Here is a 20,635-nt window from a genome sequence, read left to right as displayed (position 1 = left end):
GTGGTGGATGGATAGAAACGTGGCTAATGGATAGAAACGTGGTGGATGGATAGAAACGTGGTGGATGGATAGAAACGTGGTGGATGGATAGAAACGTGGCGGATGGATAGAAACGTGGCTGATGGATAGAAACGTGGCTGATGGATAGAAACGTGGTGGATGGATAGAAACGTGGTGAATGGATAGAAACGTAGTGGATGGATAGAAACGTGGTGAATGGATAGAAACGTAGTGGATGGATAGAAACGTGGTGGATGGATAGAAACGTGGCGGATGGATAGAAACGTGGTGAATGGATAGAAACGTGGCGGACGGATAGAAACGTGGTGGATGGATAGAAACGTGGTGGATGGATAGAAACGTGGTGGATGGATAGAAACGTGGTGGATGGATAGAAACGTGGCTAATGGATAGAAACGTGGTGGATGGATAGAAACGTGGTGGATGGATAGAAACGTGGTGGATGGATAGAAACGTGGCGGATGGATAGAAACGTGGCTGATGGATAGAAACGTGGCTGATGGATAGAAACATGGTGGATGGATAGAAACGTGGTGGATGGATAGAAACGTGGTGAATGGATAGAAACGTGGCGGATGGATAGAAACGTGGTGAATGGATAGAAACGTGGCGGACGGATAGAAACGTGGTGGATGGATAGAAACGTGGCGGATAGATAGAAATGTGGCGATGGATAGAAACGTGGCGGACGGATAGAAACGCTGCATTCTAAGGTGAGGAAACACCCTTCTTGTAGGTAATTATACTGTCTAGTAAAAACTCAGAATACAAGTGTAAAAGCATACGTCCCCTTTAACATTTAACAGTAAAATGATAAAAACATGACACACGCTCTACTTATTTGAGTTCATTCGAGCAGAAAGAAGTGGTGATGAATTTGCCTTGAGAGAAAAGAAATGTCTTGATGAAAGTGTCAAGACTGACGTACTGCTGTCTTTCAAACAGATTGGAAGATTTGTGGTTCAAAATAAGCCATTTTGTCATTTCCTGGCCACTGTTAGCCCGGCAGACGAGAGAAAAAGCAGTTTGACCAGTTCATTATCTAAATTCAATGGAGATGTAACTGCCATCATGATAGCTCATCTGGGGGAGGGCAAAACGACGCGTCCAAGTTCCTGATGTGTAATTTCCATCCTCATTACCTCACGCCCAAAGTCCCCATTATGAGGACGACGACCTTCCCTGTTGGGATGCCAGGACACACATTCTAAATATCATTTTAATCGGATGTCTGGTCGCCCTCGTGGCGGATTACATCACAACAAACACCTCCAATCTTTCACCTTTACTACTGCCTCAGATTGTGTTCCTTCTTGTGGGGAAAAAGAGTCTGGGAGCCACGATGCTCCTAAACATGCTGTGTGTTGTATACATATCATCATATATCATTAAGTTCATACATGTGTAACCTGTGATACAGGAGATAAAAAAGACTGGCTGTAAAATTAAACATTTCTAGTCAACAGATGATGTATTTTAATCTTGTTTAGTCATGCTGTGGCAGAAATGACAAGTCGCTGTTGTGTTTAAGGTAACATCAGCAGAAACTGTGTGTGTGTGTGTGTGAGAGTGTGTGTGAGGGGGGATCTATTCGACATGATCGTATTAAAGCTCCTTCTTGTTGAGCGGTGGGTGGACGGCGTAACCCTAACCCATTTACATTTAACGGCGTGGGCCAACGCTCGCTTGGCACCGCCGCTGGATTACAAAGTCAAAGTGTTTGCTGCCAGTTAGACGCAGTTTCATGTAAAAACAACATGTTTCCTGTGAAAAACAGCTGAAACGTGCACGCCTAAGGCCATGTGTGTGTGGACGTCATCTGTTCTAGTCAGCAGCTGCTGCCGTATCTCATCTCCAACCCGTGAGAATGTGAATTAAATGAGAGTACAACTGTAACTCTCCAAATCTCACAAGCAGTCACAGCCTTTTTAACGTGAAACGCTTCTTTTCCAATCAAAGACGGGAATCAAAGACTCCCTGATGTCCTGGAAGTCCTGGAAAAAAACCCTCTCCTCCAGGGTTCTAATATTCAGCCTCTTTGAACCGGCCAGCCAAAGTCACGGACCTCATTAATCATGGAGGATCCGCGCTCTGGGGCCCCGGCTGCAGGGCCGCACCGCTGCCTGCCGGTGCCCCGGGCGGGTGAAGCCCATCTTCCAGCTTTGGCAGAGCTCCGGCCCTGCTTTGCATGCGAGTCCACACTCTGCAGCCGACCTCGCCGACCCCGAATTCCTCTACTCCCGTGTGTGTGTGTGTGTGAGAGTGTGTGTGTGTGAGTGTGTGTGAGTGTGTGAGTGTGTGTGTGTGTGAGTGTGTGTGTGTGTGAGTGTGTGTGTGTGTGAGTGTGTGTGAGTGTGTGTGTGTGTGTGTGTGTGTGTGTGTGTGTGTGTGTGTGTACAGCTTCACTATTACCTCTCCTCCGTTCTGGTTTACGTTCGTCTCCTCAGCCGGTAGAATATAAATGATTCATCCTCCCTATCTTTCCTTCCTTCCTTTTTCCTTATTCAGCTGTTCCTCCATCCTAATCTCTCTTCATGCCTCCATCTTTAGTGCGTCTGCTTTTTGATTTTTCTTCTGTTATTTGACTCGGACGTGCGTAACGACGACCACGCTAATCTGACTCCGGTGACATCAGCAGAGTGGAGGTGCTTCTTAATCCGTCAAGCATTCCTACGAGTGGGCAGCTGTTCTAAGAACCTCCCTCCTCCGTGACTTCTGGCCTGTTGTTCTGTCTCCATGTAATCCACGCAGCTCCACCTCGGCACAAAGGCAAAACCAGGGCCACGGTGAAAACATACACGTGATTGTGGAGGGCAAAATGCTAATTTCATCTTCATCCAACGACTGTCACCGTCTGTAGGACTCTTTATATAACTTTCCCTCTTTGCTCCAGCCTGAATGCTTCATTCATCGATTCTCCTAAACCTCCCATCAAGTTAGCGATCCCCCATGGCAGCCTTGTAAATGCAAACAATCCAGGTGTGCAGTGTGCTCCTCTGGAACTAGAAACCAAGCCCACGCCAGAGTGGAATATTCAGATTACATAAACGTTGGCAGCATCAGCATGAATAATGGGGAATAATAAAAGGCACGAGTCAACAGTCTTCCTCTGTTGTTAACTTGGACAGTTTCAACAGAGGGAGACACCTGCTTTCCTTGAGTTCCCCCGCCGTCTGCATCATGAATGATTCATGACCCCCCCCCCCCCTATGAGGGCTAGAAAACTGGATATGCCCTAATTTACATCCATGCTCACTCTGGCAGCCAATCTAAGCATCGCTCCCACCGACACTTTCCTCACGCTGCAAAAGGACAAACTTTTGGTGCCGTTTCAACTTCTCCATCCGTCGACTTTGCTGCTCAGATCTGGAGTGATGTCATCAACACCTACAGATTTAGATTATCCCCCTTTTGTGCTTGTTTGTAAGGATTTTTCTAGAACGACCTTCTACCGGTGAGCGACGTGATCTGTGAAGCAGCATTGTCTCAGGTATCGGCTCCGTCTCCGACGGTTACTGATTAACCACGGACACATCATCCCGCCCAGCAAGACGCTTCCATTCGCCACATATTCAGTGAGTCGTAAGTAAGGTGTGTGTAGGGGGGAGAGAGAGAGAGAGAGAGAGAGACATGGATAATGACTGACTGCAAGAAGAAAGTACAGAGGGATGAAGTGTGGTTTTCCCAGGCAACCTTTACACTCAAAGTTCAGCTCAGTTCACATTTTGTCCCACAAGAGGAAAATGATTTCTGGTAGCATGGAAACAATAAAACACAACAACAGGAGACAAGAAAATATTATAGCAACAACCCAAAATAAAGTAGCAAACCAACAAAATAATGTGGAGATAAAAGAAAGTGCTCCAAGAGGCAGTTTGTGGTATCGTTAAAAGCCCTTTCACACAGAGTGCCGATAGAGCCCAAAACGTTGCATGAGAATGTATACAAACTGATCCTGTGGGTTCTTAAGGAAGCTGAATTTGGGGGTGAAAACATTCTAGACTTGCAGGAATAAATGTTGCTTCATTCAAAATGTTGTGGTCGTTGGGCATAATAATCAGCCACGTGTGTTGCATGGCATGTATTTTCATCTGTTTTGGGGATAAATGTCCCGTCCTATTAGTTCATGCATCATGTCGATACCGATAGAACCCCAGAGCTTTAAGGAGGAAAGCCTCATTGATGAAAATGTAGCACAGCGAGGCGGATAATTCACACTGGAACCGGTGTGCATTTGTCATGCAGATTTTCCATTTTACACCACATTTTCCCATCGTGAGAAACGGCTTCATATATCTGGAGTGTTTGCTGCATGTGGAATTCTGTGATTTAAGGGGAATGATGTCAGATTAATTAAAAGTGTAATCCAGACGGCTTTTATTTCATATTTTGCACCTCCAGCCAAAAGAAGCTTGCTTTAATGCACTTTTACCCCCTAGAGTATTACTGGGTGTAGTAACAGAACTGTAATCAATGACTCACCACCGGGGAACCAGTCATCATGTGGTAAAAACCTCCCCTCCCTCTGTTAATCTGTGTTTGTGTGTGAACAGTGTATCAGTTTATCACGCTTTCACATCTGTGGAGGCTCGGAGGTCAAAAGTCTGGCCATCAATAATTAACTTCTGTTAATCTGAGCGTTCAACGCACATGCGGTTGTGTTCCATCAAGCAGGGAAAGGCAGAGCGGATCCATGACTCAGCCCGATGGCCGGTCCGTTGGTTCAGGGTCGTTGGTTCAGGGCCGGAGGGCCCGTCTCCCAGGGCCCGGGGAGCGCCTACGTGGAAGGGCCGGGGGGTGGTGGTGGGGGGGGGGCTTGTTTTACGCTGATGACTTGGGCGATGCGTTGATTTCGGTGATCAGCACATTCACCAGAGAACTAACAGCCGGGGCCCCTGTGGGGGATTCATCCTCAGCCGTGACCCCACGATGGACCGGGGACCAGGTCCTGGAGAAAGTAGTTACTGTTTCTATGGTTTCTCTTCATTCTTTGGGCAGTGGTCCTTCTCTGATGGTCAGAGGTTGAAGTTGGCCTTACTTTACTCCACCTCATCTCTAAGGGGGCTTTCACACCACGCTTGTTTGCTTCAGTTTGTTTAACGGAATTCTTTTAAAGGTGCAAACAAGCAGCACCTGAAAAACCAAACTCTAGTGTTTGTTTCAGTAAAACTTACCGACCACAAATAAATGATGAGGAACTTAACTAGCGTTAAATCCTTCTGTGATCTCTAAGAGCAGATAACATTTGGTAACCATGGTGACATGAATGTGCAACACTGTGGGTGACCTTCCCGATGCATCAGTCCGTGCAAGGAGTTGTGTTGCGTTTGTTTTGGCAGCTCCTCATTAACAAGTATCCATCCATCCATCGTCTACAGCATATCCTGTATTCGGGGGCGGGGGGGCTGGAGCCCAGCAATCATTGGGCGAAGGCAGGGTTCACCTGGACAGGTCGATTAACAAGTATCCATCCTTCCATAACATTATGATAAGCCTCTTTCGTTTCCATCTTGTTGCAACCTCATTATTCCTGACGTGAGGTTTGCAGACTTGACTATTAATGCTTTGAATTCTCAGTCAGCCTTTTGCAAAAACAGACATTTACACATAAAAGTAAAAAGTAAAGTTACCCATGAGTCCATGGGGCAAACACAGCATGTTTACTTCTACTGGTCCGCTCTGGGCAGATTTCAGGGTTTTTGCCAAGAAACACAGTCTGAGTCAAAATCACACCAAGATGGCTGCAGCTGATGTGGAACCTTCTGTTTGAAGCCACTAGCGTGTTTATTATTGAAAGAACTGGAAGGGATATTTTGCCCTACATCTAATAGGATTTGGCAAAATTGCAATATCATCTCAGCACGGTGCCACACTCATTCTATTGTTCTTCAAAATAAACTGCAGAACACACATCCTCATCTATCATGTTGTACAGAGTGTGTGTATGCGTTGCTTTGGGACGTACCATCGTAGGTGCCGCTCTCTAGCAGCAGTCCGCCTTCGTCCAGGTCGCGGAACTCCCCCACGCTGATGAAGTTGTAGTCCACTCCGGGAACTTCCCCCTCTCTCGGCTGCCGGGTGGTACCTGCCAGCAATAACACAGTTTAATACAGACATCCATACTAACTGGGGGGGTGAGCTACATTTACATTTAGGTCATTTAGCAGACGCTTTTGTCCAAAGTGACTTACAATAAGTACATTTGACAAAAGAAAGAAAGAAAGAAACCACAACATATCATTGCCGATAAAGTAAGAGCTAAAAGATAGAACAAGTGTTAGCTCCTCGTCTGAGTAAAGTAGAAGCTGTTCAGCAAAGTCGAGGTGAAGTCTGAAGTCTTGAGCCTAGAGATGAAGCTAGAGATGTGATTGGAGCCCAAAAGCAGCACCCGGGGTGAATCTAGATCATGAAAAGTCAACAGAGCTACAGATTCATAATCAAACGTGTGCAACAAAGAAAGAAACCATCCTCCAAACAGCAGCACGCTGTCGGAACACAGAGCTAACTGACTTGTAAGTTAACTTGTCCATGAATGGATGAAATCTAACTTCACCGTCAACCTTCTGCATAGTTTGTTGAATATATATATCCTTTATTTAACCAGGTAAAAAGAATGAGTGAGAACAATCACGCTGCATTTATTCTCGCTGTGCCTTTGTCCTCAACATCCCGTGCACAGCTCGGTTTCTGTGGCAACATAGTGGAAAATAACAATCAGACATAAATGCATAATGTCGACTTGGCAGTGGAAAAAAAAAAAAATCTTGTTTACGCCAGACATTCTGTGGGGGATGCTGCTATTTGCACCAAAGCAAAGAATGAGTCTGTGAACGCCCCAGAGCATCTTCATCGTCGGAGTCCCGTCCAATAACAGTAAAAAGGGTTACAGCCTCGCCACCTGTTTCCAACGCCAGGGAAGATTTGTTCACGTTCATAAACTCGACTCCACAAGGTCACGGGAGTAAAGCCACTGACATGTTTTACAGGGTATCGCCTCCTTCACGCCGGTGGTCGAGGTCGAGCCTCTTCTTCTTCACCTAAAACACTAAAGTAAAGCTCTATGTCGCATTAAAGGTTGAGTAGCTGATTTCATTCAGATGCGTTCAAAGTCAAAGTTTCTGTGGTTTTTCCAAATGACCTACTCTACCTTTAAATCCCTGATCTACCGGCAAGATCCGGTTAAATAAAGCATCACGTTGTGCCTCGTTGATGTGCCTTCGTCAGGCAGACATCAGAAACATATCGTTATGAACATGATTGTACGCCGCCTAACATGATGACTCCACCTCCCGCCATCTTAGACGTATGCTGACTGGCACAAGGTGATATAACTCAATAGGCACCTATTCTTTATTTTTCCTCTCTGTGTCAACATCCATCCTGACTGTGTCATCATCATCATCATCATCATCATCATCATCTCAAACAGGTAGTCTGGTTTGCTGTCAACAGAGCGATTGGAGGAGGCCAGGGGCAAAAGCCACAAAAAAGGAGGAAATATGTCTTTGTTTTTGGGAGGAAATGTGGTTTATTTCACGTTTTTATTATTGTTTGTTGGGCTGGATCACCTGATCTCAAATCAGTTGGATCCTGTTATAGCAGTTCTAATTCGAATAAGACCATGATGTGCCTTTGTAAGTGTTGCTTTATCGTCTGGAGTGCTCCTGTGATATTAAGAGGTGATGTGATAATAAGGGACTTAAAATGGAGGCTGGTGGATGTGATCACAGCACAGCATCTACAGTCTCCTCACCAGGACGGCTGTGAGGAGCCAAACCATCATAAGACTGTTATTCTGAAAAAGAGCTCCGAGAATGAAAGAGCCGTTATAAGTTGGTTCCTCGTGAGCCTCTTTGAAGAGATGAAAGAACCGAGACTAAATGGAAAACAGTGTGGTCGTCATCACCGGGGCTTCACAACATTACACAGCTCCCCGGTGTTGTGTGTAAACTCTGGTTAGTGCGTTTCCATCCCAGCAGGTCCAACGCCCACTCGCCGGGGCGCCACAGGCCACGTGACCAGCGTTTCCCACCGAGATGCTAATTACAGCCGATCAACAGGAAAGAGGGAAAACGAAGCAAAGAGAGAGAAAACAATGGAAAGTCACACTGGAAGGCAGCAGATGTAGAAGGACGAGGAGGACCGCTGGATGTGGGCTGCAGTTCAATGGAAACACAAGAAAACACAATACTGGCTCCAAGGACTCCGGCAGCCATTTTGGGGCACATATCCAATTAAGCCCCTCATTTCTTTAGCCGTTAGTCAAATGATATAGTGTACAAATGGTTTGCAATAAGTACATAACTTTCTGATATGCGTCCATCAGATCTATAACCAAATTAATCTCCCGTGTGTTTAGAAGTCACTTTCTATGGAGCCCGTGTCTTTAATGCCTTATAACCTGTTAATAGCAATGTATTATGCAGACAGGAAGTTAAACACAAGTCCTTGTTACTTAAAGTGATGTCGAGGAGCCGTTTTCACATCCAAACACGATGATCTGAATCCTGACGAGGTTAATGGTGCATCGCTAACGTTCATTAGTGGAGTCTTTGTGAAGTCTGAGTAATACTCCAGAGTGCTGCTGCTTCACAAAACATTATTTTATCATTTCTCCTTCAACATGAAGTGATGACAACACATTATGTCTGCTTTAATAAAAGGGTATTTAATTAAACGCAAAAAGCATCATCGAGGATCGGGATGGTTTCCATTCCCTTCAGGCCTGCATTTATAATTCATAGGTCGCTGGGGGTTAACGCCGTCTTTATTTGAAACAGTGGAGGGAAACTTCATCTGATGCGAGTCACATCCTCCGCTTCTCTGCAGCAGGAAGATTCCATGATGAGCTACATCAATGCAGAGCTGGATTCTGTCTTTTGTCTCAGAGGCTTACGAACTTAAAAGGAAGCCTCTTTAATCTTTAAAAGAATCGACTGCTACAACGGAGATCTTTTTTTTTACATTTTGACTCTCCTTTTTCATTTTATTTATATTTGATCTGGCAATGAAAGTCACTGTCGCTGATTTCTGGCCGTGGCGGATTTTAATGAGCAGGGATTGTAAGAAGAATGGAAAAGAGCTGGTTGATGGAGGCGTTGGGGGTCAGGATTTAGCCAGATCTCGAAGGATTTCTGGCGCCTTGGACCTCCTGGCACCGTCTTGAGCTCCTGCCCTCTCTTGTGGGAAGCAAGAAGTGACACTTAAGGAAGCCTCGCTGTGTGCAGCGAGAGGGAGGCAGCAGTCACGCTCCTCCGGCTGAGATGCCATCCGGGCGGCTGTAATGAGCACAGGCATCATGCTGTAGTGGCTATTTAGGCTCCTTGTGCGGTCACTGTGGCTCAGTGTGCTGCGAGGAGCCGCTGGCACCGGCCGGCCTGAGCAGAGAGGACAAGGCACATATGCTGAGCTACTGGAGCCAGACTGCAGCGTCTCGCCTGGGAAATGCAGGCCACTCCTTGTTTTAGATCAGGCGATGCTCGAATATGAGAAGAATGGTATTGAGACGTAAGGCTGCACCTTAAACGCAACTTCAAATGACTTGCTTTCCGTGCAAAAATGTCAGGAACGAGATCTTTGATGTCCACTTTAACATCTGGGGTCAAATCTAAATCCATCCTGGTTCTTTATTCTATTCTAAGAGGAGCAGCGGAGAAAAAAGACAAAGACGTTTCCAGCACTCTTTGACACCTGAATTCTTTTCTGACTATAATCAGACTGAAAGTAAACGCCTCACTTAATTCATAACTTCATATGTTCAGTCTTGAGACTCATTAAATGAAACACAAAGACCAATAAAGAATTCCTTTCTGCTCGACTCCTATAAAGTGTCTTTTGGTCCAAGGCCCTCGCTGCGTTGACTAATTACTGAGATTAGGAGTTTTTGTGGGTTGATGTTGAGAAAATTAAGTTCATCTGTTTTCCATGTCGTCCATATCTATTCTAAACATACTTATAATTGTTAGAATCTGCTTTTATGTTTCTATAATTATAGTAATAAGCACAAATTAATATTCCTACTGCTTTATAACAATAACACAAGATGTAACTAAGCATTTTATGACTCATGAGGTCAAATATCATAATTCTTCATCATTGCAAGAATCGTGGTGTCATTCCCTCAACTGTAATACATTATAATATTTTCATAATCCATCATAATCACTGCATTTTTTAATAATAAAAAATAAACAAGAATCTGGCTTTGAGTTCTATCAGATGTCACATATCTTTTAACGCTTGCATCATAATATTGTAATATTGTGTATGCTGCCACACAAACCAACTTTACAGCCATTTACAGATTTACACAGACCGTCATGCTTCACTTAAAGCAAAGATAACTATTACAACTGTGGGAATAACGAGAAAAATATCAGTGAGGGACCAGAAACGATGAAGTATTATGATATTTGACCTCATAGGTCCCTATAAAATAATATGCTATGATTGTTTTTTTAAAGCATTATGGACTTTTAGAAGTGCTTCTAACCGTGATTCTACACAAATGATAACGCAGTATGTTGAACTAAAGACGTCATAGAAAATGTAACCATGGAGATAATCATCAGGACGGTGCAGGTAAAGCTACAGACCGAGCTCCATCTGGAGGGGTCAAAGGTCAACAAGCTGAGCCCAGACAGACGGGGGGGGGGGGGGGGTGGGGCGCTACTCACATGGAATGGTGCGCAGGTACAGGTTGTCCCTGATCACCTGCTGGAGCTTGTGGTCCAGGGAGCCCTTCTGAAACTGCAGGCTGAGGTAGTGACGCAGATCAGTGTTCAACACCTTCCCTGGAGGAAAGGAAGAGACGTCACAGCATTAAATGACGCGGCCGTCCACACGTTTATCACTCAACAAGCCAACGACACAACAACGTGACGACAGGATCCCTTTACAGGAAGCAATATGTTCCACCGCGTTGTGATTAAACAGTGTGCTTTTACTGGGATCCAGATGCAAACATGGGGGGGGGGAGGGGGGGGTAGTCAGGGCTTCATACAACATGGTGTAGCAGCGTAATGTGCCTCGTCACATAGTTCAAGGTTCCCGTGCTGCGGTTAAAAAAACGGATGTCTACACCCTGCAATGTGGTAACGTTTCCACACATTTCTCTGACGTAAGTGTTGAAGATCCCGGAGATCTTCTGCAGATCGGAAAATGTTGGCAAAGTCAAAGCAGCGCAGCTGTCGGGGCTGCGAGCTCTGCACGCTGCGAGGAGCGTCGGTGGGTAAGACGATATATAGAACTCCTAGCAAGCACACAGATTATTAAAACATGTCATGACTTCCCTGAGACTGCTTCTGCTGTCGGCTGGCCTGCTGATGAATATTTTAGCGCTCCGCACAGTTCGGAGTCGGCGTGCCAGACGCCGCACACTCAAAAAGTCATCGTGCTTTGATTTCAATATGAAACATTTCTCAACTATCTGTTCACCGATTTACACACACAACACAAATGTGCCCAAAGAAAGGGAATAATGCATAATCATACTGCGTACTAACAGACAAAGAGTCCGACAGTGAAACAAAAAGAACATTTTAAAGTGGAGGAGCGTCCTACGCACCGCTCTATAAGAGTCCTGCTCTGGAACTTCAGCAGGAAGTACTGAAGGATGGACTCGCCGTCGGGGAATAAAAGGCTTAGCGCTTGCCAAAATCAAAAAATCATTTAAATAAAATAAAGTTATGCATCCCCGCCGATCAGCTTTGTGCACAAACACATTGAGGAAAAGGAGACTCAGCAGCGTTATGTAGTCGGGTTGAAGAGGTCGCCTCTTCCTCCCTTCACATCCGTCAAAAGCCATGCAGGAAACGGTTCAACTCGGAGGGTTTCTTGCTTACGGGGGTGTCGAGAACAACTCAACAGTTTGGCTCTGCGGGCGCAATAACACCAGCTAATAATTCAAGCAATTATGGAATTCCAAAAAGCTTTTTTTCAAGTGTGCCTGCTGCTCTCCTTAAGTTGAAACAGTCCAGTAAACCATGCCGAGGTGCGAGAGAGGCTTGGCTCTTCATTATAGAACTCTTTAGACTTTTTTACTGGCACAATGAATGCGAGGAATTTAGGTCAAGGAAACAAAAGCCGGGTCTGGCTGCTGCTGCTGCTCTCTGCAACTGGAAAAGCCACAAGCCTGCGGTCCCTGTTCCCAGAAGCTATGAGACACGAGCAAACCCCAAAACACACAGAACAGCATGCATCCATCCCGCTGCCTCCCCGGGTCAGGCCTGGTGGGGGGGGGGGTCCCATGTTACAGGAGGGGGGGGGGGCCTGTTCCCATGTTACAGGAGGGGGGGGGGGGGGGGGGGCTGTTCCCATGTTACAGGAGAGGGGGGTGGGGGGGGGTTAGGCCTGTTCCCATGTTACAGGAGGGGGGGGGCTGTTCCCATTTTACAGGAGAGGGGGGTGGGGGGGGTCAGGCCTGTTCCCATGTTACAGGAGGGGGGGGCTGTTCCCATGTTACAGGAGAGGGGGGTGGGGGGGGTTAGGCCTGTTCCCATGTTACAGGAGAGGGGGGTGGGGGGTGGGGGGGGGGGTCAGGCCTGTTCCCATGTTAAAGAAGATGGGAGATGGGGGGGGGGGGGGGCTACCATCCTTTTTCACACGCTGCCTCAGAAAAAAGACCAGCGTGGACAATGGACGGCGCTAATTGTTTCCACAGGATTCCTGCAACTACCGGGTTAATAAAATCAATCTCTCTCTCTCTCTCTCTCTCGCTCTCTCTCTCTCACACACACACACACACACACACACACACACACACACACACACACACACACACACACACACACACACACACACACACACACACACACACACACACACACACACACACACGTAATCACCGCCCCTCGCCCAAAGCAAACTCCCCCTCGAGTGCTTCAAACAGGGTAGTCTTTGTGGCCCGCCTGTCAGGTTGGGTTAGTGTGCTGCATCATATCTGCAGACACACTGGAGAGAAAGAGAGAGAGAGGGGGAGAGAGAGAGGGAGGGGGGGGGAGGGGGGGCAGTAACTCTCAGCTTCCCGCTAGCTTACAAGGCAGTGCATCACCGGCCTGCCAGGCTGGTAGTATGAGGCATGCGGGACACAATGGGAGCCTTTGTGCATTGTCATCTGGCTATTAGACACTGTCATACGGGGTGAGTGTGTGTGTGTGTGTGTGTGGGGGGGGGGGGGGGGGGGTGGACCTGTTCAAGGCTGGCAAATCATTAAAAACAGAGGGAGTGAGGGGAGAGTGGGAGATGTTTGCAGAGGAGTGAGGATGATAGAACCCCCACCAGGCTCCTCACCCCAGATCACTCTCTGAATCGCTATCAGACCTTCCTCGCGTCTCCGCTGTCAGACGTTTAACCTTTTGCGTTTTCTCTCATTACACAAGCCTGTCATGTGTGCATCTGCCTGTCGCTGGCTCCACCTGTCTGCCTGTCTGCCTGTCTGCCTGTCGACAGCCCGTCAGTCTGGATGAAAGGTAAATAGAACCCAAGCTCCAGCTTCGCTCAAAAGATGCTATTAGTTTTCAGCATTTATACATGCGTGTAAAAGGCTTACTTGGGTCAATAATAGAAGATCTAAGTGAGAATATAAGTAAGTGAAAATATATTCTATGGACGTACTAACAAAGCCCCCACGTTCTCTCTCTCTATCACACGTATGTAAAAAAAAAAGCACATGCTGCTGCCCATCATCCCCAGTCCCCCGGGAACCTTAGATTCTGGTCTCCGCCGTGGGAACGTGCTTCTCTCAGCTCACCTCAGCTGTCATTTTCTGGAACTCATGTCAAACTATTGAAGCGCTTTGCACCAAAAAATATTTCATTCAGAGACAAGTTGTTTCTCCAGCCAAGAGACCATTATAAAGACTATTATAAACCAGGCTTTTGACACGTTCAAATGGTCAAGTGCACCAACGCCTTGAAAAATCAGAAATAAGTCAACTTAGATTTGCCAATTTTAGCAAAATTCTGTAAAAACAAGGATAAGACTGTGAGGTTGGTGCTTTGAGATGGATTCTAACATTTGCTCACAATAACAAAGCTGGCGTACTGATTTTGCTCGAGAAATTTACCCTTAAACCAAAGATGTATCACCAAAGACGAGTTCATCACACATGAATGTTTGATTTCAAACCATCCAATAGTGTTGAGACATTCCACTCGACAAAATAACTGAGAAACGTACCGGTACGACATGAGAGATCTTCCATCAATACCATCAACCAACTTTCATGGAAATCTCTCAAAACGCTGTTGAGATACTTTAGCCCCGCCCACACTGGTGGACCCCTGTTGCCATCTATGAAGTTGGCACTTGGCAAAGAGAGGAAATATTGAAATACAGCAACAGCTCCCAAACTTGATACTGTGCACTCTGGTTAAACTATACGCTGCATGAAGAGCGTCTAAGAAATCCCTGCACCGCGGCTCGCTTCTTCCACCACCGGCATGAACCCGCCACAACAAACAACACTATTGACAATTGGCAGCATAAGATATTTCCCAACAAACGGACATTCAAATTACAATGGCCTCGCATAGACAATGCATTTCCCTAAATGAGAGTGGAAGCGATGCAGAGCCGTCACCAGCAGGGGTGTCAGTGGGCGTGTAATGAGGCGACTCTATGACAGCGGCTGGAAGCGGCGAGGAAGCCCCTGCCAGCCGCTAATTACCACCTTGTTAGGTTCATTTGGCAGCTCGGGGTAACAGAATGTCCTACCTCAGGATAAACAGCGCGTTGGCATCGAAGAGGCACCCACTTCCTTCACTTTCTCCTTGACGAGGGCAAAGTTGGTTCCAAGAGCAACAGATAACAGACATGTTGGGTTCCAGCCCCTAAAACCTGAGCTCACACCCGAGACGAGCCCCGTTGCTCTTATAACCAGCCTCTCAGCTGAGAGCTGCACTTAAACAAAAGTCACTGTGAAGTCAATTAGTGGCTTCCAAGCCCAAGGGATTCATCGTGGACGGAGGTAGACTTTGGGATGAAAAATGTTACATGAAGGAAATCAATGTCCCCACTCGCCCTTTTTCTTCCCTCAGGTTGGATACATCCTTCTTGAAATCCAATTAGTGGGACGGAAGGTCAGTCTGAACAGACCCGTGCTTCTGCTATGAAACAGCTAATAACGCGCTTGAAAACCTCTTTTTTTTTTTACATAACTTTTACTTTCCAGTTAATATTCTTGTTGATGCAGAAACTTTGCAACAAGCAGCAGAAATCATAAGCCACGAGTATTCAATTCCTATCAATGGTACAACACAGAAGGTGCCCGAGGCCACCGGGGGGCTATTAGTGACACTATTTTGGGTTTAGCTGTGAGTCACAAGGACATCGGCGTTATCCCTGCACCCTTTGCCAGAATTGCACAATCAACCGTTATTGCAGATAATTGGAAGGCATGGTCTTGCGACACACTGCGTGCAGGCTTAACGTTGGGGGCCGCTTATTATAGTCAATGTGATAATCATCAGTGCACTTGGCAATAGATGCAGATGGCGTCTCAAAGCACTCAGCATTCAGAAAATATATTCCTGGCTCCGCATGGCTCGCCTGCTTTTGTTGGCCGACTGTACTAAACATCCATTAGTTACTTGTTGGGAGATAAAACTGGCTCAGTGCTGACACATGTGACACTACACACCTGCTTCTGTTGACAAGTTAAGTATGTTTGTGGACAATCTTCAAACTTAAGAGCATCCAGAGAGCGGTGCCGTGTCCTCCGCTCATCTCATTTAACAAGCTCTGGGGGGTTTTCTCAGACGGTGAGACCTTGTAATTGTCCTTTTCTGATCCTGTCGGGGCTGAGAGGAGGACCTTAGAGGAGGACCTTAGAGGAGGACATTAGAGGAGGACATTAGAGGAGGACATTTAACAAAAAAAGCTGGGATGAAGCTACGGTCAAGCCTCTTTGGATTCTCAGGTAAGGCAGGGAGGTGAAAGGGGACGGGGCCAGTTTCTCTCTCCTGTGATTTCCTGTGATGAGGAGCATGAAATCAACCTCTCCTTCGCTCAGTGTCCACGTCTGCCCTGCAGTTGGTCCAGTCCAGAGAGATCAGCTGACTGCAGTGGTCAGGGACTGAAAAAGAACGAGTGGTTTCTCTTTCATCTCCTGGTTCTAATATTCCAGCTACTGCCAGTGAGGTTAAACCCCCTTGTTAGATATCCGGGATGCAATGTTAAAATGCTAGTGTATGGCAGGAGAACTCAGGGGGGGGGGGGGGGGGCTCCTGACTGCACTCTGCATCATCAAACGCCTGCTGTTGTTTGCCATCGCCGCCGTTTCAAACCTCCGTCTGTCGCACGCCACACACACACACACACACACACACACACACACACACACACACACACACACACACAGAGACCCAACGGAAAAACAGAGATCAAAGAGTGGAACAATCTCCGTGATGGAGATCCATACGAGCCGTCGTACGGAGAGGGAGACAAAGGGTTTGGTTGTCATCGTGGATCAGAGGAATGAGATGATCAATCAGCGTATTAGTGAAGGGTAGGAGAGGGAGAGAGAGAGAGGGATGGACGGATAGATAGATAGATAGATAGCAGCTCTGTGGTTCACAGTTCTACAAGTAAAGTGATGCGTTTAACCTTAATAACTTGAGCTGTCACCAACAATATGCCACCCGATGTATCAGAGAAACTCTCTCTCTCTGTTTCTCTCTCTCTCACACACACACACACACACACACACACACACACACACACACACACACACACACACACACAGTTAAATATCAGAGATCAAACATTTCATGTGATGCTGACAATGTGGCACTGACTATTTGCTGGTGTGAAATGCGTAGAGAGAGATTTGCAAAGGGACGGGTACTTGGGGATATCTGCTCTGTGTGTGTGTGTGTGTGTGTGTGTGTGTGTGTGTGTGTGTGCGTGCGTGCGTGTGTGTGTGTGTGTGTGTGTGAGGATGGCTTCAAAGGCCTCAAAGGGGAGTCAGCAGTGACGTTTGAGGCTTTGCCTGCTAATAATATGCACAGCGGAGCAGAAGGCATTGTATTGGAAAAGCTCAGCCTGAGGATCTGCAGTTGCTGATCTTCAGTCTCTTGACCCAGAAGCCGCCTCGACCCTCGACTCTCACAAATCATCTGCTACTAAAACTACGGCTGTATTTGGAAGCATTGGTGTGAAAGCAATTACTTCATTAATCCATTAGTAGATGAATCATCCCAACACAAACTACGTGCTACTAGCAAACATTTCTGGGTTCATGAGGGCGACTGAGGAAGCAGATTAAGTACAAGGAAGACTGGAGTGGATGTCACTTTCAGCAACTGGGATCTGCTGGTTGTCATGGTTGCAATCATTTTTGTGTGTGTTTTTGTGACGTGAACATGTTTATATTTATATATTTTTTATTGGAAGTGACAGGATCCAGTGAATACACAGGAAGTGGCATATTGACGACCATAAAAGGTGAGGCTTTGGCTGTGTGAGAATAGAGACATGTAAACATTGGGATTTATCTCCAGCTGAAAGGCGCCCTCTTCGTCTGTCTAATGGACATTAAGAACTCATCCATGTTTGCTTACGGTTGTCGATGGCAACACCAGTCTGATTCCATGATCCATCCATATCTATTATATCATTTCTTTTTTTTAGAAATGCTGCTGCTTCAAAACGCTTAATTGGTTCTTCCTCATTAGGCAGCACCAGTATTGTTAATCATTTTAATTTCATTTATGCGATTATTAATATGCCAGTGCCCCCCCCCCCCACACGTTTATTATTGATTTTGCTGCGACGCCCATGTGTGAGAGTGCAGCAAGGTTTAAAATGTTGAAGAGAAACTCATTTTAAACTAGCAAAGGAGCAAGCTCCAAACATACGTGATAATTCAGACCTGCTAATGCTAAACTATCGGGTCCTAGGTTTCTCAACACGCGCTCTCTCCGGCACCAAAAAGCAATTCCAGTCCAAGACGTGGTCTCTCCAGGAGGTCAGGCAGGGAAGAGAAGCCACTCTGCTGCATCACATCCATCCATCATGTGAACAGGAAACGCTCCTCTCACTGAACTGAGTCAGCTGGCTGGACTTCTGTCCTTTCAGGCCTCTCTGCAGATATGTGTGTGTGTGTGTGTGTGTGTGTGTGTGCGTGTATGTGTGTGTGTGTGTATGTGTGTGTGCGCGTGTGTGTGTGTGTGTGTGTGTGTGTGTGTGTGTGTGTGTGTGTGTGTGTGTGTGTGTGTGTGTGTGTGTGTGTGAGTGCGTGCGCGTGTGTGTGTATGGTTAGACTTATGGTGGAAGGGGATACCGAGCACAAGGCTAGGTGTGTCACTTTAGACATCGCTGGGCCACTGGACACGGACGTTTATCCCTGATTTATCTTTATGTCTTTGAAGGGGGGGGGGGGGGCAATAAGCCGGGCAGATGCCCGGGGAGGAGCGGGCCGCCACATCACTCACTCGCAGCAGATGAAAAGGCATTTCGCAGCCAGACGCCAGAGAGCAGATATGAAGCGGCAGAAAGCTAACCGTTAACGTCCCGCTGCGTTCAAGGCTCCCTCAGATGAATGTATTCTCCCACGGCTGCTACAGCAGACCTTAGTGACGCCCTTCTCTTTTCATGAATACGTCTTCCACATGACCGATGGACTCTCGGACAGATTGGCATGCAGGGACGGATCTGTGAACATCTGTGCGTTTGCTCTTACGAGACTGATGGAAATTCTGCTGAGTCAGCCAACGCCCTGCATGTAACACAGTGTGTGTGTGTGTGTGTGTGTGTGTGTGTGTGTGTCTACATGTGTTTTGTAGGAAATGTGTCTCAAATGTGCAATCAAAGTGCGCTGCATTGCAGTGGTACACGCCCCGAAGGAAAACACACACAACAACATAACAGGGGTCACGACCTTCAAAGTTAAAAACAGTGATGAGTGATTATTGATTTATTGATGTTGTCATGCTGATGATTTCATAAATGGGTGGAACAAAGAGATCTGGCGTTGGTTCTGTAGTTTGAGCCCTCGGAGACGATGACGGGAGAACGAGGGTTTGTGCTGGTTGACTTCAAGTTTCTTCATCTGTGAAGTTAATATCTTTTATGCATTGGAAGGTGACCAAAATAAGATGTATTATTATTATTATTACTTATTTAATTTCTTGTCTAATAAACAGTAACGTTATCTAACTGATGCATTCAAAATGATGCAATGGATGGATTCAGTTACACTTTTAAAAGAATGTAAAAACATTTTCTTCACAGGCTGAGAAACTGTTGAAAAACAAAGCCGTGACCTTCACGCACAAAGCCGTGACCTTCACGCACAAAGCCGTGACCTTCACGCCAAAGTCAAATCAAATGGTGGATTGTGAAGAATCGTGACGACTCTACAACAACGGTCCAGCATGCTTTAGAAATAAGGCTCTCCTGCTGGAGTGAACCGAGCGCGTCAGCGATGACGCCGCGCCCGCGGGGGAGTCACGCAGCAGCGTCGCTCAGGGGAACCGTTCCCGTCAGAAACTGATTAAACGGAGCCGAGTCCTCCCCTCTGTCGGTCCGGAGGTCTTAGTTATGAGTATGATGTCAGAGAGATCCTCGGAGCTTTTCCCATTTGGGGGATTTGGGATTTTCTGTTCCTACTGATACGTTCCATGTGTGACGCTTCCAGCTGACTCACTCACATTTCGCCCTCATTCACGCTGGCAGGCAGTCAGCAGGCAAACAAACAAACACCAGATACGTCCCTCCCCCGAAGGTTAACCTTAACGAGCGCCGGGTGGTTTCCGTCACGACAAAGGAATCTGGACCAGATCTGGAGAGCACGCCTCGTAACATATTTAAACGACTCAGCGGACCGGCATCAACCGAAACACTCTCCGGAGAAGCTACACAACCACAGAGATATTATCTCACAGACGTATTATGAGGACATGATCAGCCTCAGCCGCACCACAAACATGACTCACTTCATGATCATTACCCGCGTTGTTCTGCCAGGATGCTCTTCTGATACGCTGGAGACGTAGAAATTAGGATATACGACGCAAAACACAAACCATTTGAATAAAAAAGGTTAGGGATGTGGAAGGAGAGGGGGAACTAGAGCGGGAGACTGGATCCGGCTCCATGTGGACTAGGTGGACTCCTGCACGGCTGGAGTCGGAGGTCCTCACCTCCTTTAAACGCTCCTCACACACTCCTCACGGCTTCTCCCGACAGCTGAAAGCTTTGCCGTCGCTCTCTTCCACGGCGAGTGCTATAAAGAAACAAAAACGAGGTTGGCCGCCGGCGGCGCCGGAGGACACGGGAGACGGCTTCAGGAAAGTGGACACCTCCGGCTTTACTCTCAGTAAATGATCTCGTCCTCATCTTTTGGGAACAAACATGTGGTTTTGACTAGAGGGCTTCAGAGGATCTTATCATACGCCGTCTTTTAAAAGATCACAAAAGAGGGGAGATTTATCAAAGTTTCCAGTCCATCTCTGGGCTAAATAAAGAACTTTATCAACACTAACGCGAGGAGCGCTGCAGGGATGAAGTGTTTTTGTAGGCCAACTCGGAAGTTAGCGTCCCGCTCCTTCCCTCAATAAAAAACACAAACTTTTTCCATTTCGGAAGAAATGCGGGGAAGAAAACCGTGGCA

The 20,635-nt window shown here is 46.7% G+C and overlaps 1 protein-coding gene and 1 pseudogene across 2 annotated transcripts in view; one reads left to right on the top strand and one right to left on the bottom strand.

Moving 5' to 3' along the window:
* The window catches only part of magi3a (membrane associated guanylate kinase, WW and PDZ domain containing 3a), a 91,476-nt gene that overhangs the window by 24,755 nt on the left and 46,086 nt on the right, over positions 1 to 20,635 (bottom strand). The window contains 2 exon segments of the mRNA XM_084014722.1: positions 5,987 to 6,106; positions 10,698 to 10,814. Coding sequence (XP_083870848.1) covers positions 5,987 to 6,106; positions 10,698 to 10,814 — 237 coding nt within the window.
* LOC311017761 overlaps positions 11,182 to 20,635 on the top strand; it is an 11,406-nt pseudogene continuing 1,952 nt past the window's right edge. The window contains exons 1-2 of the transcript in view: positions 11,182 to 11,247; positions 12,683 to 12,858. The product of the transcript in view is annotated as an uncharacterized misc_RNA (transcript). The remainder of the gene's footprint in view (positions 11,248 to 12,682; positions 12,859 to 20,635) is intronic.

Source organism: Eutrigla gurnardus (genome assembly GCF_963514095.1).
Source record: "Eutrigla gurnardus genome assembly, chromosome: 8".
Classification (NCBI taxonomy): domain Eukaryota; kingdom Metazoa; phylum Chordata; class Actinopteri; order Perciformes; family Triglidae; genus Eutrigla; species Eutrigla gurnardus.
Note: the sequence above shows the minus strand (reverse complement) of the source record. Positions and strands in the feature narration are given on the sequence as shown.